The sequence below is a fragment of the Sebastes fasciatus genome, chromosome 20 (genome assembly GCF_043250625.1).
Source record: "Sebastes fasciatus isolate fSebFas1 chromosome 20, fSebFas1.pri, whole genome shotgun sequence".
In the NCBI taxonomy this organism is placed as follows: Eukaryota; Metazoa; Chordata; class Actinopteri; order Perciformes; family Sebastidae; genus Sebastes; species Sebastes fasciatus.
In genome coordinates, this window is record NC_133814.1 from 15,928,345 (window position 1) to 15,944,607 (window position 16,263).

Sequence of the window (16,263 nt, forward strand, 5' to 3'; positions counted from 1 at the left end):
AAATGTCTTTAAGAATTTAAGGCGCCACATTCAAGAGCTCTGGAGACAAAAGAAAAGACTGATGCCAACTTTTGACATCGGATGATTTCTAGATTCATATCTCATAAAAACTTGAGGAGTGACATGGACCTCAAATGTTACCCCAAAACACACTTAAGGTGACTTAAGGTAGGCGGGTTGTACCAGGTCACAGTATATGTCAGGTTTAAAGAAAGTCAGGTGATTACTGTGCCACTTAAACTCCTGTTCGGTTTGTTCTTTTTAAAAGCATCTAAATTGACAAATTACAGTTTCTGAAGAGGCCTGATCATCAGTAAGTGAATTATAGATGTGTTTGACCCAATTGTATTCATTCAAAATCTTAAATAATGTAACAGTAAGTCAAAGTTCACTGGTATGGACTGATATCCACTTGACTTTTTGTTTTTATGACCTCAAAAAAATGAAAACAGAACATAATACAAAACTTCTGTGACACTTTTTACACAAATATGGGTACCACTTTACTTTAACCCTCCTTTTTTAGCATTTATAAGCACTATATACACATTTAATAAATGGTTATAACACACTATAGCAGACATTTAAAGTGTTTATTAATGCACAGTATTTGCCAATAATTATAACTTCTCTCCGATGCAGAAATATTTGATATTATTACACCTATATTGTCATTCATAAACAGTTTACACCCCAGCCTCTACTTATAAGGAGCTGTTAAAAAATGAATTAATAAATATATCTGTGTGCAACTACATTATAGTGTGTTATAAACCATTATTAAATGTCTACATAGTGCTTATAAATGCTAAACAGGGACGATTAAAGTAAAGAGTTACCAATATGTTCATAGTAAGGCTAATATTTAGAGGTTGAAGCATGAAAACACATGCTTTGTTAGACCTGGTAAAGGTATTAGTAGGTGCAGGTGAGTTAAAAGAGAAGTGACGCTTCTGATTGAAGTTTCTGGAGGTTAAATCCAGATGATTAAATGATTTCAGGTTGATTTATCAGCTGAGTGTCAGTCGCATAATGACATATCTCTCATTTTCTCTCTCTAAACTGGTTGTCTCAGCCATCCCTGATTCTGAAAATTGTCTTGCAGTCTGGACGATCAGTCGATGTAGCACTCAGATGCATATATGTGTCCCTCCCTGCTTGTATGTATGCATGATCTATTTTAGCAATGCATGTCAAAGGTCACAAAGGTCACGGTGAGCATTACAACTATCTATGAGCTACAAAAGCACCATCAATGTCTCATAAACTTCACAAACTTTGTCAAATTGTGCTCGTATGCCATGAGCGCACACACGTCAAGGTCAGTGTCAGGTCGGTATAAATAGAGTTCTTGTTTAGCAGGACATGGAATAACTCAAATCTCAAGTTTGATTTGCCCGTCTGTTAACCCTTCTCCGCCCAAATCCTTGTTTCCTTCCTCGTCTTGGAAGTTCAGATTCATGTCCTCTCCTTAATAAAACAAGGCACGTGCTTGCAAGAGCACCAGGACAGATATCTCAAGGCCACCCTGTGCTCCACCCTCCCCCACAACAAAGCCTTCACATGTGTGACAGGCCTATAAAAACCCCCCTGTGGTCGTGTTACCACCGGTCAGTGGAGTTTAACTATACAGAAAATGAATAAGGTAGGAGGGAAGGCCACACATGAAGTGAGCACTTCCACTTTGGTTTTCCTTTTGAGATGAAAAGCCAATGTCACTATTGACCCACCTCCCTTTTACCTGCAGTTCTTGATCTGTTTTCTACCCGTGTGTTTTTCAAAGGAAGCTCTTCTGAAACATCAGCAGCACCTGCAGAGACAAAGGGACGGCATCGCCCACAGGATGAAGAAGCTGGCAGCTAAGCAGGTGGAGATAACAGTAAGTCTATTGTTTGCCAGTGTTGAGTAGAAATACAATACAGTGCAAATTGCTTGCTCACATCTGTCATTAGTTAATCAGTTGTCAGCTCCGTTTTGCTGTTAGCCAACACCTGCACATGGTGGGACCACATGGTGATCAGTAGTCTGTTCACCTCTTAAACTTACAAGATTAAATTTAATAAAGATTGGTGGGAGAATAGAGAAACAGGAATCTCGGTCCATGCTGTTCCATCAGTGTCACCGTCTATGAACATTGTGTTCCAAATCATTCCTCATGTCATATTCCTAAAATCACAATGCGTGCTGTGTGACCTGAACAGATGGGATTTGTAGGTTAAGGCTTTTTTAATTTGATTGTTATCTAACAGTGGTGGAAAATAGAGTGTGTCCCTGTGCAGCCGCAGCACATTCACCTCAAGGTTAAATGAGTTATGAATCCTGAAATGCACTTTTGAACATCTCTGTTGTTCAGCCTGTTTTTTGTATTTATTTTTTGTCTTCCTAGCTTTCCATTTTTCATGTGGTCTTCCATCAACAAAGAATTATTTTACCACATAAAACTGGCTTATTTTTGCAAATTTCACTCTGTAGTCTAGTTGCATATGGGCCCAACTAACATACTGTGTGAGCTGGACTGATAATAGTCAATTAATTGATTAGTCTTCTGGCAGAAAATGAATCTACAATTATTATTTTTCAAGCGGCTTTTTCATTGTGAGGAACAAGCTGTTCAAAGACATCAATTTAGGATTTATGAACGTGTAATGGCCATTTTTCTATTATTTCTTGACATTCTTAGACCCAAACAATTGATAGATCACGCGAAAATAATTGGTAGATAAACTAAATAATGAAAATACTCATTAATTGTAGCCCTACTGTGTTCAAAGGTGATTATATAAGTGCTTCTCAAAGTGGGGTTTGCTGCCCATATACTGTAGCATGCTATTACAAATGCATTTTAACCCCTCGTGGTCCTCTCACCTCAGAAAAAGACCAACGCAGTGAAGGAGAAAATCAGGAAAAAGTATGAGGACATGAAGCGGGTCCTGGATGAGGATCTCCGGATCACGTTGACCCAGCTGGACACCGAGTTCGAGGCCACAGAGAGGTTAGTTGAGGACAGGATAGAGGACTGCTACCGCCTCACTCAGGAGCTGGACCAGGAGCTTTCCAACATCGGTGCACAGGTGAAAACACCTTTGTTGTTGACATTCAGGAAAACACAAGGACAAATTCAAAGTTCTGCTTTCATGTAACTTATAGTGCATATACATATACGCTGTTTTGTCTTCTTTTTATATCTTCTACAGAATGCTGAAACACAAAAAAGGTATGTTCACATTTCAGGAAATAACAGCTTGCTACAAAATTGAATTTTCAAGCACCTAAAACATTATCAACGTATTGTTTTGTCTGAAATTAGAATATCTGAGACTCTGAAGCTGACCGACCCTGAACTGATCCAGATGGACGAGTTCAAGAGTGAACAGCTACTGTGTCTCACCATCAACCTGCTGCTGTTCATCAGATCCCAGGTCCCTGTCACCAAGAAGCTCTTTCAGACCTGTGAGTTCACCCATAAAATCAGATTGACATGAGAAAAGAGAAGGAGTCTGGCTCCTGGCTATGTCAAAGGTTGCAATTACCGCCAATTAGTACATGCTGTTCATGCCATGTGTTTGTCTCGCGTGTGAACTTGTGGGTAGAACGTGACAATTAATCTGATGTCTGTTACACAGATGCTGCAGATGTTGTCCTCGACGCTGACACTGCCCATCCCAAGCTGATTATCTCTCCCAAAGGCGACTCCGCCACCTACACAGACACCTGGCAGGACGTCCCGGAGACTACCTCCCGCTTTGAAACCACCCTAAATGTAGTCAGCCAGCAAGGCTTCAGCGAGGGCCGCCAGTACTGGGAGGTGGATGTGAGTGGGAAGACCTACTGGGAGCTGGGGCTCACCTACCCGAGCATCCCGCGAAAGGGCCGCGAGGAGGACTCGTGGCTGGGCCGAGGCAAAGAGTCTTGGTGTGTGGAATACTTTAACGGAGACTACACAGCCTGGCACGGTGGCGTCCAGCATGAGCTGCCGCTGCTGGCAGGAAGACAGTTCACTCGCATCGGGGTGTACTGCGGCTTCCCCGGGGGGGTGGTGTGCTTTCTAGGCGCTGACACCATGACCCCCCTCTACTGCTTCTGCACTGGGACCTTCACTGACACCCTATATCAAGCGTTGTGTCCTGGTCATGACAACGAAGGCACAAACTGGAAGTCCCTTAAGATCTGCGACGCCTCCCGATCAGCTCCTGTTCTCTGAGGTGGAGCAGGAAGGATGGGGCAGGAATGTGATGCGCTGCGGGGCAAGCACCATCAGCGGCCTGATCTGACATTCTTAACTTGAGACTTGGCGTCTCTGTTAAAAAATATTTTTTACAGCTTATCTCTGTTTTAAATCATGAAGTTCATTTCCAGTAACTCATTCTTTTCTTTAATCAATGCTAGCATGACGTCAGAGCTGTTCTTCATACTGTTGCAAAGCGTTTATTTTTTAAACTTTTTAATGCTATGATGAATCAGGGAATTGAAAAAAGACAGAAGTTGAGAAGCAAAGAAAGTCTTTAATTAAGAAATAATAATAATTTGGTAAGACAGATCTGCTTTTGACACTCAATCGAGAAGTTGGATTTGTCTACCATTAATTAGCAAATTTAACTTAAAAGATAATAATGCAGATTATGGCTGTCCCCTCTTAGTCAATTAGTCGACTCATCGGTTGTTTCGGTCTCAGTCGACTAAGATTTCTTCAGTCAATTAGTCGTTTTTTATGCTTGTTTCATGCTGAATGACTTATTTCCAAAACACTTATCAGCACATCTCTGGTAAACACAAGATTTAAAGGGGTGCTTTTGTGTGATTCTTTCTGGAGAAACTCAGTTTTACAGATCTGTTGATTAGATCAACTAATCGATTATTCAACAAAATTGTATGAGTGTTACTCGAAGAATTTCTTTGGTCGAGGATGAGCCCTACGTGGTGATATTCTATATTTTTCTTATTGTCAAGAAGTTCAATGAAAATACCAAAAACAACAATGCATTAGTCCACTTCTTAATACTTTCCTATCCTGTCTGTTGCTCTCAGCCCCAAGCCCATTGGTTCCTACTAAAGATGTAAACTTTTAAAAATGTTTCATTTAAAAAATAAATAAATAGTAATTTCCAAAAACATCTGGGCACTGTAGTTTTTATCAAATGTTACTCAAACTGTAGTAAACAGTGCATTTGTTGGGGACTATTTTCAGCTGTGGATTAATACACATTTGGTGTTCGAGTTAGTAATTACAACAGCAATTCATTTTTAGTTTTAGTCTTTTTGTGATATTTGCTGACAATAAGAAAAATAAAGAATAATGTCAGCGTTATCCTTTAAGTGTTAACACAAAGCTGAAGCTATTTGTCTACTATTAGTATGGATTTCTGAAAATTAAACCTAACAGTGCAGCCCTGTCTCCTAAAAATGACATTCCCATACAAAGAAACTGTACTGTGAATTACGTTTCAACGTATGTTGTCGAGGATTACTTTTGTTTTTGACGTATCACAAATAGGTTTGTAACTATTTTTACTTTTTACTAAACCTGCCCAACTAGTTTTGTTGCATTTTTTGTTTTGATTTGTTTCAATTTATAACGCGAACCACGTGTTTAAGACTGCGACCGTAATCCGGGACAAAATAAGTTTCCCTCGAAACATAATTGAGAATGCAGTTTAGTTGTATGGGAACATAATTTTGTAGGAGACAGGGTTGAACAGTGATTATAACTTTTTATATAGGATATATCTTTTAAAAAAAAAGTCTAAACAATTACGCTTCTAGGGTCTTTAATATTTATTTAAGTGATATTCAGTGTATTCACCATGTTACCAACAACTTCCTTGTAGCGTGCTTTCAATGTGGTCTGTTTACAGATGTGCAAAAAAATGACACAAACCTCATTACAGAATAAATTCTTTATGTTTAATACAATAAAAATGTTTACATAAGCATTCCTCTGTTTTGAACTTATTTATACAAGGTATTGCCCCAAATTAAAAAAAAAGAAAATTGGGCCAGATTATACTTTCAATGTAATTCATTCATTCATTTTTTCCAAATCTTTTCTAATATATTCCTGAGGACAACAGCATTTAACACCGGAAAGCATTTAAAATTTTACCCTTAAAAATATATATTTTTCTCCCTCCTATAATTCCAATCCAAAACAAGTGGAGCATACACTCCTTTCAGCACAGGATGGGCACCACGTCACTGATCAGAGATCCATGTGTCGAGTTGTGGCTGTAATGGACAAGTGCACTGGGTGTAGAATGGGACATGTCAGCCAGTATTGATCACACGTCTGGCAACTAGAAATTTAATAATGTAAAAGTGTTATCAAAATAAAAAATAAACAACTGATAAAAAATACAAGGAGTGTAAAGGGGAAAGTATAATGACAAATTAAAGCTATTGCTGAACTTTTCCCCTAAGTTACCGACACATGCAATCATGTGAACAATGTAAAAACATTGCAGCAACAATGAGAGTGTGTATTGCGGACATGTGCGTTGTGTATGTTCAGACTTGTCACCACCAGTAATAGCTGCCTCTGTGATTGACAGACTTTGGCACAATAACATAGCAGAAACAAACTTTATGTAAGTTGTAATGACCATCAGCAAACTCCATTATATTAGAAATATTTTATATTTTACCATATAAATCAATGCCAATAATTAATTTACTAAATAATGCAGTATTGTTTTTTTTGTTTTTTAAAAAGTGGCAAGGTGCTTAAAAATAAAATATAAAAGTGTTGTTCTTTCTATTTAATTTGGTTCTTTCTAAATCAAAGCTCAATTTAAAAAAAAAAAAAAAGACTTTGCTGAGAGTGTAGTGTATGTTATGACAATGTACAACACTAATATACAGTGAAATGATGTGGTATTTGTGCTTTGGGCCCTAGTCCAGCTTTACACTATGATATTTCCCAAATTTATGACACAGTTTTTGACATTCTCAAGTTCTCTTTCTAGTGTAAAAATCCTACAGCATGTATCCTTATGTAATAAAGTTATTAAACAGGAATGTCTAACTTTAAAGATTAAAAAAGGGAAAGTCATAAACTGATTTGTTGGACCCGGACTAATAAGACAAGTGCGCAATTTTGATTATATGCAAATACACGAACTTCACTTACTCGGGGTTGAACAACAAGCAAGTGAAGTCTTCAACATCAGGCTGAGAAAACTGGCAAATTGCAAATAATCCTTGCTTCTGTGGGAGTGGACTTTATACTAAATCTCACAGAACTAATCACTACACAGCAAAAGATCGCACCTTCCTAGCCGAACGTATATGACATTCTTTAACATGACATTAACCCACTTCATGGGACATTAAAGAACCTGAGGATGCCAGCATGCTGCTACCAACTTATTAAACTTGCTAGGAAGGCTGAGACACCGAGCCTTTGGCAAAAGCATCGTCGCGTGTTTCTGCTCAGAGGAGTGTTGTCTTTTTCTGTTTTCTGACAATTGACAGCTGAAAACATGAAAACACAAATAGCTGAAAATGATCTCATCCATTTTCCAGATGCTTTTTCTCCCTTTAACAATGCATCAGACAGGGTTTGTTATTAAGGCAGCGCCCTCATCCTCTCCTATGGCAATCGCTCTATTCCCTTTCCTAAGCTGGGATTTCTATAGACTTTCTATAGGATTTTAAAACATTCAACTGTCCCTTGGTTTCCAATTTATCTTATTGTATAACGGTGACAGTATTGTACGCTGTACAAATGCATGGGACTGCATTGGACAGGTTTATGTCCTATTTCTGGAGAGATTTATCTCACAACACTAAATTATTTCAGTTATTCAAAACCCATTTCATATAATAAATGCAAGAGCCACATTTAGCCTTAAAGGGATAGTTGGGTGTTTTGAAGTGGGGTTGTATGAGGTACTTAGTAGGTGTATTACCTACAGTAGATGACGGTCGGCACGCCCCCAGCTTGGAGAAACAGAGAGGAGTACCGACACCAGAGTAAAGCATTGTACTGCTGTGGACGGGGCCGGCAGAAAAAAATATTTTAGCCACTTAAAAGAAAGGCTCACCTAAAAAAAATCAATATCCGTTTAAGTGTACACTATATTTACAATATTTAAAAAAAATAGTTTTAAAGGGCTTTCCGACAGCATGATGAAGAGGTGAAAATATTCTAAATATAACGTACACTTAAATTGCTATAAATTTTTTTAGGTGAGCCTTTCTTTTAAAATATGTTTTGCTGTCGACCCGTCCTCATCACTGTATTACTTTGCTCCCGTGTTAGTACTCCTGTCTGTACCTCATACAACCCCACTTCAAAACACCCGAACTATCCCTTTAAGACTCCTGTCCAATCTATTCAGTTCCTCTCAACATCTATTTGCAAATGCTGGAAAATGGAGACACATATTCAGATATAATTCCCCAAACCCACAAAAAGTGGCAGCAAATTTTCCGGGCCGGTGGAACAACATGGATATTTCACATGCCTGTCAAAATAAAAAGATCAGATCGAAATGTGACGCTATTATTCCGAAGAATAACCTGAAGAAGAGGAAGAAGTTTAACCGTCAGCACATGAACGCGGAGTGCCACTGTAAATAGATATATTTAGTTTCTCACAGAGTGCTTGTTTTCGGGCCCAACTACACATGCAAAATGTCATAATGTGCTCCCAAGTGTGCAGTGTCCTGCTGGGCCTGAATCATCCCTGAATGCTTTGACCGCTAAGTCGCTACCTGAAACAGTCAGTCAAGTCAGTCAGTCAGTCAAGTCAGTCAATCAGTCAGTCAGGCTGGCGGTCAGTTGAAATACAGTTCTTTCGTCAGCATAGAGACCACGCAGGGGATCTGCTTCTTCTCGCTGAAGCGTGGGTCTTCGGACCAGGACTCGAAGCTGGTGGCCACCATGTAGTTGACCCGCGTCAGGATCTGCATTATCTCCAGCTGCTTGCCGAACTCGTTGAGGACGTTGCAGAGCGCCTGGACGAACCAGGAGCCACGCCCAGGGTTCCTCCATGAGTAATACCCTGGAAAATCAACACGAGTCAGCACTGAAACTGCTCACCGATACATCCGGTATGCGACCGATACCCAGAACACTTTCTCTTCAAGCATTCATTTATTAGGCAATACAAATATAAAGTGAAACTTGGTGTACCTGGCACGGTGGAGTAGGCAAAGAGGAAATCTGCCTCTACAGGGATCTTATGTCTCGGATTAGCGTCTGTCTCCTGGGTATCGTTCGGCGGACCCGAATCTGTCTGTATACCATCATCAAATTCGGAACCCCGGCAAGCCTGGTGAAGTAAATGAAATGACATTTCATTGTGATCCTGAGTAGCTTTCTCAACGATGACCTGGTGAAGCAATTAAAAATTAACTGTTTTTAAAAGCTGAGACGGGCAAAACTTTTCACAATAGCTATCATCTGTCCGTGGGGGAGCAACTGAAAGCCATTTTAATCTGTCATCTCAACAAAAACAACTCTTAAAGTTAAATTTTTTTATCATTAAACCCTTAAGGTGACTATTCGGGGTGAACTTGACACAAATCTACAAGTTAATCGACAACTGTACAACTTCACACCGTCATTTAGAAATGAAAGTTTTCAGAACTTCCTACCTGGATGAAGAAGAGTTTTGGCTTTCCGACTAAGCTTTTGCACATGTCGCCCCTGAACAATGAGGTCATGGACTTGATGGGCATGGCTCCGTCCGTTCCGTAGATCATGCCCTCCTCGCCGTGGCTTAGCAGGATACAGGCGAAACACGAGCTGTCACTATGGTCTTCCTCCGAGGCTGACCCATACACACACAAACAAACACTCAACTCTTAGCGCGGCTCAGGCCTCAGTAAACTTCTAAACTAATCAAAAATATCAGTAACTTAATGGTCCAGTCTGGAGTTTATTTAGCACTTCATTCGTTCATCGACAATTTGAAGTTGCAGCTAAATTATAACCTTAATTTTGAGAAACTATTGAGTTAATATTATGTAAAATATATAGCTTCTAGTGTCCTCTGAGGAATATAACAATACTATACAAGACTTTAAATTATGTTATACAGTGTCCATCCCTTTAGGAAGGTGAATGTGCTGGAAAAAATCCCATAGCAAACTGATTATAATGAGATATATTGTTTGAAAAGTTGACATGTTAGCCGGAGGGTTGCACTGGAGGAAAGTGATCATCCGAAAGGGAACACAAATATGGCGATTAATCTTCATGACAACCTGTCTATTAGATTTTGAAATTTCTTATTGTACTAATGGGACATTTTGGCCTGATATTGATTCTAGAAGAAAGGTCAATAAATTACATCTATTCTGCAGTTGTAGAGGTAAGTTGTTTTGGATAAAGGGTTAAATCGAGGGTCGAACCTGTGGAAAAAAACTGACCACTAACCTGGACAAAAATATGTGCAGATTATAAAGAATAGCAGCCACTAAAATGTCATATCATAACATATTAAACAAGAAAGTCCACTGGTGTTCCCAAGGGCATATGGCCTGAGAGATAACTTATACATCTTGTCATTAAACCTTGCCAGTGGATGTGCGAGTGCTCTCATCAGGGACACCAATTGTTTGCAACTTCATTAGGATTTATGTAATTACTTTTACAACAGCACCACCTGCTGTCTGACCTGGCGGTTTTAAGATACACATACACTGTAACAGTCGTGAAGAGTGTTGTTTGTGAACTTATACATGTAGACCACACTGCAACTTAAAGGGGAATTGATTTCACTAGCACACAACGGTACTGTATGTAATGAATCTGGTAGAGCTGATTACAAATCTGTTCAAATAAAGAGATGTCTGTCTGAGATTCTTACCTTAATAAAATAATGTAAACAAGATTTTGTTCCAAATACTGTGACTGTAGTATGTCATTACACTCAGTTGCCAGTTTATTACTTAGATGCAGCTAACTTAAACTAATTGAGTGAGCTACAACAGTCCTGCAATAGATCCTGCCTTCATGAAGGTAAGAATGATGAATGTTGTTGAAACTGTTTTAGAGACATGTCGTTTCAACTTGTGGTGAATTGGAGGCTGTAGTTTGTGGTGATGCTGAATTGTATTGTGTTATACGAAGAGGTGTTTAACCACCCAATTTATATCAATGTGAGTAGATTAAATATTAGAAACAGCTTTCATTTCAATATAACACAATGCAACTGAACAGCAGCAAACTCTAAAATGACCACAAGTTGAATCAACACTCTAAAACAGTTTCAACGATAACAGAACATTATAACCTCCATGGTGGTAGGATTCAATGCAGGACTGTTGGGTTGGACTGCATTAGTTTTGTTGTACCTAATAAACTGGCAATTTGAGTACATGACTTTTAAGGCGTGACTAGAAACTAGTAGGAGTGCATGAAGTGAGAAACCCGCCTTACACTTCACTACACTACCTTAGCAAGTACGAAAGAACGCTCTGAAAATGTTTTCATGGTGGTATTTGTTGGTATTGGCGTCCTATTAGTTCCAACATTGTTACTTACCCATATGAAAGAAACAATAAAAGCTTGAGGACGTCACTACTCACCCTCTCTGAGAAGACGCTCCATCTTCTCACACGTCTGATCGTTGTAGATGAAGACGTCGAAGCCCAGGCTCTTGAAGCACTTGAACAGCTCGCCTGCGTCTCGGTCCGTGCCGTTGCGTACATTCATCCCTGCCGAGACACATCTGCTTAGAACACACGCTCTTTTTTAAAATACAATGTGTGTTGAAACGTGTTCGCCTTACCTGTCTTTTCATCAAAGTTTTTGTTGTTGATGATGATGCACTTGCCCACTCGCTGGTGGCTCATCTTATACTGGAATGTTGGTGAAACAATTCTGTAATGGCTTTCAGAAGAGTAGTCCTGCTCCCGCGTCTGGCCATCCTTGTTCTTCTTACTGATAACAGTCAAGAGAGAAGCAGAATATTAAGGACAGTTAACACTTCGTGGTAGCATTGTTAGAAATTCAAACTTAGCATTACACAAAAACATAAATAAGAACAGTAAAAGGAAGGTAAATAACAATGAATATAAGAAAAACAGATTTGATTTTCCAACTTCCGTATTGTTAACGCTTATCTTACGTGGGAATGTCTTGCAAAAGTGAAACAATTCCTATAAAACACTTGACTCTTACAGAACATGACCGTGTCCTTTAAGCCCCAAATGTTTCTACACATAAAAGTCAACTTACTCAGAAACCAAAGAGTACATACATTTTCAAAAAAGGCATTAATGTCGCAGCCAAATTTGGTCGCAGTAATCCACCGTCGGGTTAATGAAGAAACTAAAACATTTTTGCTAAGCGCAGATAAAAAAAAAAATCATCAACCACGTCAATGCAGATTGAGCGAGAGATAATCTTCCACGAGAGGTAATTCCCACAGACCTGTCATATTTCCATTCTTTGAAAGACGCATCCAGATAGCAAAGCCAACAGTGGCCCATTGGGGGGGCTCAGAAAATCCAGGCTTGTTCCAGAAGAGCCTCGTCATCAAGTTACTCAACAATACAAAGCAAAATGCGCACCGACAGTCTCATGCACGTACACTCGCAGGCGGCCCGGCCATATTCTAATAAACATGTGATCCAGAACTTTTTCAAAGCCCCCCTCCCACCTCCAAACTGTGCCTGCATACTCTACCAAACAATTGCGCGAGGGTGGGCAAAGAGATGCGACCCTGTTTTTTTTGCTGTGGGTTGGGCATGCCAGAAAAGAGGAGCAGGTACAGTAGGAGGACGGCGAAGAGGAATGTGAGGTCTTACCTGGGTTCGTCATTAAGCGCTACGCCACTCTGCATCTGAAACGCGTTGGTTTTGTCTCGTTTCTTTTTTATTTCCCCCAAAAAAGAGTAAGTCTCTCCAGACCTGGCAGCTTAATTTTTTGGCTGTGTGCTAAGATACTGACATGCTCTCTGTACTGGATGGACACCCTGACTGGGCCAGTGGGATGCTGAGGACGGGGGCGGCGCACTGTGAGCCCCCTGAGTCAGCAGCCTCGCCACCACACCAGTGCTTTCTAAAGGCCTATTCACACATGGCCCCAGCGCCTCGCTCCATGCTGAGGTCAGACAGGGCAACAAGTTGCTCCTCTGCTGACAGGCGCAGAATCCACCTGTAGCCAACGTACATACTGGGAGTGCCTCAGGTTTAGAGCTGGACGCACAAGAAGATGTTCAACTAAAACCCCATCCATTACTAAGAAAACAGCCACTTTGTATAAACTAGGGCTGTCCCGAATACCGCTTTTTGAAACTTCGGAACAGTGCTACTGACGCACCTCTACACATAACAAACAGTGATATCTGTCTGAGAATAAACAACAATTATTAATGTTGAATCATGAATAATATTGTGGGATTATTCATTATTTCATAGGCTATTTGGGGATTTATACATTATTATTACTACATACTTATATGTCAAAAAAAGCGTTCGAATACTGATTTGAAGGTCGATTACCATGGCAACGGTCGAAGCTTCAAAGCATTCAGTTCGGCCCTCGTATATACGCCCTAACATACAACAAATAACCAAAGACAAATCTTGGCTATCAATAATTTCAGCCTAGGTTTTTTTAAAGCAAGATTTAGCCAAAATCCATCCAGTTCAAGAAATACAGGCTGTAATGAATTATCATTACAATTTGAATCCTTTAGAGATGACATGGTATATGGCATGATTTAAGAGACATCACAAGTTAATCTATTGTTTGGTCATGCCTTCTTGAATGAAAAAGACATACGCCCAAGTACTGTCGATAAGGTGGTATCGGTTTTACGTAATACTTCTAAATATGGTAGTCATGTTTACAACCATGTAATCATGACTAAGTGGCAAAAAAACATACCATTCAGCAGATTAAGTATACATCATTTCTTATTATACTATGATTTTTCTTTGAACAATTCCGCCTGTTTTAAAAGGCACTTTTATTTGTTTAAATTTAAAATGTGAGATGCTTCTTTTTGTTGTTTTTTTTGTTTTAAAAAAGAAAAGGTCTGGGATAAAAATGTGAATGCCGGACAGATCTTTGTGTTTCATAACAAGTGTCTGACTGGGAGAAACAAAGGCTTACAGTGCCACCTTGTGAGTCAAACTGGAACAAACATCATCAGCGTCACACTTTTTAAAATACAAAGTAAGACACAAGACATTGTGAAAGGGTCTATGATATCACACTGAATTCACATCCATCGTTTTAGACTCTGCTGTAATACAGTCTAATTTTGAGCAGCCACTTGAGGACTGACATCAGTCCTAAAATTGACTTTAAAATTGTTTCCACGCTCCTTACCCCCATTAGTCTAATTAGGCTATCCAAAACTGGGTTGCTGTGTCAAATCAAGGGTATGCATTTTATATATATATATTTTTTTTTAAAGTTTTGATTAGTTGAGGCTTATGAAGAGGAACCAATGGCAACCTCATGTACAAAGAATTGTCAGTCTTGGGGAAAGTGCACAGTTGCTTGAAGCTTTTCATCTCTTCTCATTGTAAGGAGTTCAAAAGTATCTGTTTGAGTATATAAATGTGAGTGTCCGTGCACATTTACCTGTTTACTTGGAAGTGTGTGTAGCGCCACAGCAATAGCTTTACAACCATTACTTGAAAAAAGTTGCAATTATGATACGATAAATTAATTTCTGTTTCTTCTAATCTGCAGCAAACTGCACTAAAACAGTACAGTACAGCAAACTACTAAAACAGTACCATGGGTGAAAATGGGGAAAAAAAGACAAAAAGAAAAGTCTGATGCAAAAAATCCAAACAATGTAGACATAACCACACTGGTTCTGCAGCTGCAAAACATTCAAGTCATGCATATCTGGTTATGCAAGACCTTTCTCCATGCAACACACGAAAATTACAACTAATGGCAAGAATCACCAGCACAACATACAACTAACATAGATATATAAAAGGCCACAGATGATCCATATTGCTGTGCTATATACACTCAACAGACTGCTGGCCATAATGGACAACGGGGACAAAGGAGGACGGTCTGCAGGACAGATAATAATGCACTTTCATAGACTAAGCTACTGGAGTTACCCTGCACTATACTCATTTATAGCAGTCTCTTCTGCACTATATTCACTTTTTTAATAGTCGTGTATCACAGTTGTTACCCTGCACTATATTCAGTTTTAACAGTTTTCTTCATCTCCTTGTATTTTTATATCTGGTATATTTTTTTGTACTTTGCACTACTTACTTTTTTACTGCCTTTTTACTAACATGTTTTGCACTATAGAACTGTGATGCTGGAAACTTGAATTTCCCTCGTGCTCAATAGTTACCATCTATCTATCTATCTATCTATCTATAACACCCATAAATGACCACTTCTCTATCTGGAGAGGGAATAATAATGAAAGTGAAAACTACAGTAAAACATGCATATTTGTATTAGATGGCCTATTAAAAGTGAATTTTAAGTGAATTAAATTCGTTATGGACCAAACTATGTGATGTTGTTTTCTCTCATGGGTGTGTATAGGTTTATATATAGCTACTGTATGTGTGTGTGTGTGTTTATACTGTAAATATGGAAAAAGAAGTCACCCAAACAGTAGAAATCTTCCTCTGCGGTCAGGTTTGGCGTCGGTTTGGTCCGTTTCCACAACTTCAGCTCCAAGATCAGTCGTCTCAGCAGGTTCTCCAGCCATCTACAGTCAAACACACACAACGTTATGGATGGATTAACTTACTGTACATCAGGACACCAGTTTAATACGTTGTTATTACAGCCGACTTGTAAGCTGCTGAGTGTCTGATTAAAGTTAGCTTAGCGCACAAAAAACTTGTTTTCATCTTAGGAACGGATGAATACGTGAGCATGAACTTACACTTATCGATAAACGTTGTCAGTTTATAGCTATTGTGCAAAAGTTGTCTGCGGATCGTGTGTTTCCTTCTCCAAAGTTCGGGAGTTGCTGTTCCTCAGAGGACTTGAGAAAGCGAAACTACGTCCGACGTGAAGTTTCTAGGGTGCGTAATTACGTCAGAGCCTTACGTCAGGTCTGCCACATTTCATTATTCATATTCACATGCAAACTCCACAGTTTATCTAACAGGTTTGATAAACAAACTGTGATATGCAGATTATAGAACATTGTAGCCTATACATATGTAGAATTTGAACTATGATAAAAAAGGGGCATATTTTTTGGTAATAAAACATCAGAATACATCATAAGAGAGTAAGTAAAATCTTATTATAAAGTAGTAATTTTATGTATTATTTTCTTTTTTTTCATAAAGT

General features: G+C 39.1%; 2 protein-coding genes across 3 annotated transcripts; one reads left to right on the plus strand and one right to left on the minus strand.

Moving 5' to 3' along the window:
• The first annotated feature begins 1,611 nt into the window (after positions 1–1,611).
• Positions 1,612–5,070, plus strand: LOC141758212 (E3 ubiquitin-protein ligase TRIM21). Of its 2 annotated transcripts, none has more exons than XM_074619387.1 (6): positions 1,612–1,645; positions 1,784–1,879; positions 2,871–3,071; positions 3,195–3,214; positions 3,308–3,450; positions 3,624–5,070. In XM_074619387.1, exons 1-6 carry the CDS (start codon positions 1,637–1,639, stop codon positions 4,199–4,201), a joined length of 1,047 nt encoding a protein of 348 aa, XP_074475488.1. In that variant the 5' UTR covers positions 1,612–1,636; the 3' UTR covers positions 4,202–5,070. The 2 variants fall into 2 exon arrangements, with proteins under 2 accessions (XP_074475488.1, XP_074475486.1); XM_074619385.1 differs by having other exon boundaries at positions 1,626–1,669.
• Positions 5,071–5,881: 811 nt separating this feature from the next.
• Positions 5,882–15,965, minus strand: casp7 (caspase 7, apoptosis-related cysteine peptidase). The gene is made up of 7 exons (XM_074619388.1): positions 15,848–15,965; positions 15,564–15,667; positions 11,738–11,889; positions 11,535–11,663; positions 9,597–9,772; positions 9,133–9,271; positions 5,882–9,001 (listed from the first exon to the last, which is right to left on the minus strand). Exons 2-7 carry the CDS (start codon positions 15,665–15,667, stop codon positions 8,775–8,777), a joined length of 927 nt encoding a protein of 308 aa, XP_074475489.1. The 5' UTR covers positions 15,848–15,965; the 3' UTR covers positions 5,882–8,774.
• Positions 15,966–16,263: the final 298 nt, after the last annotated feature.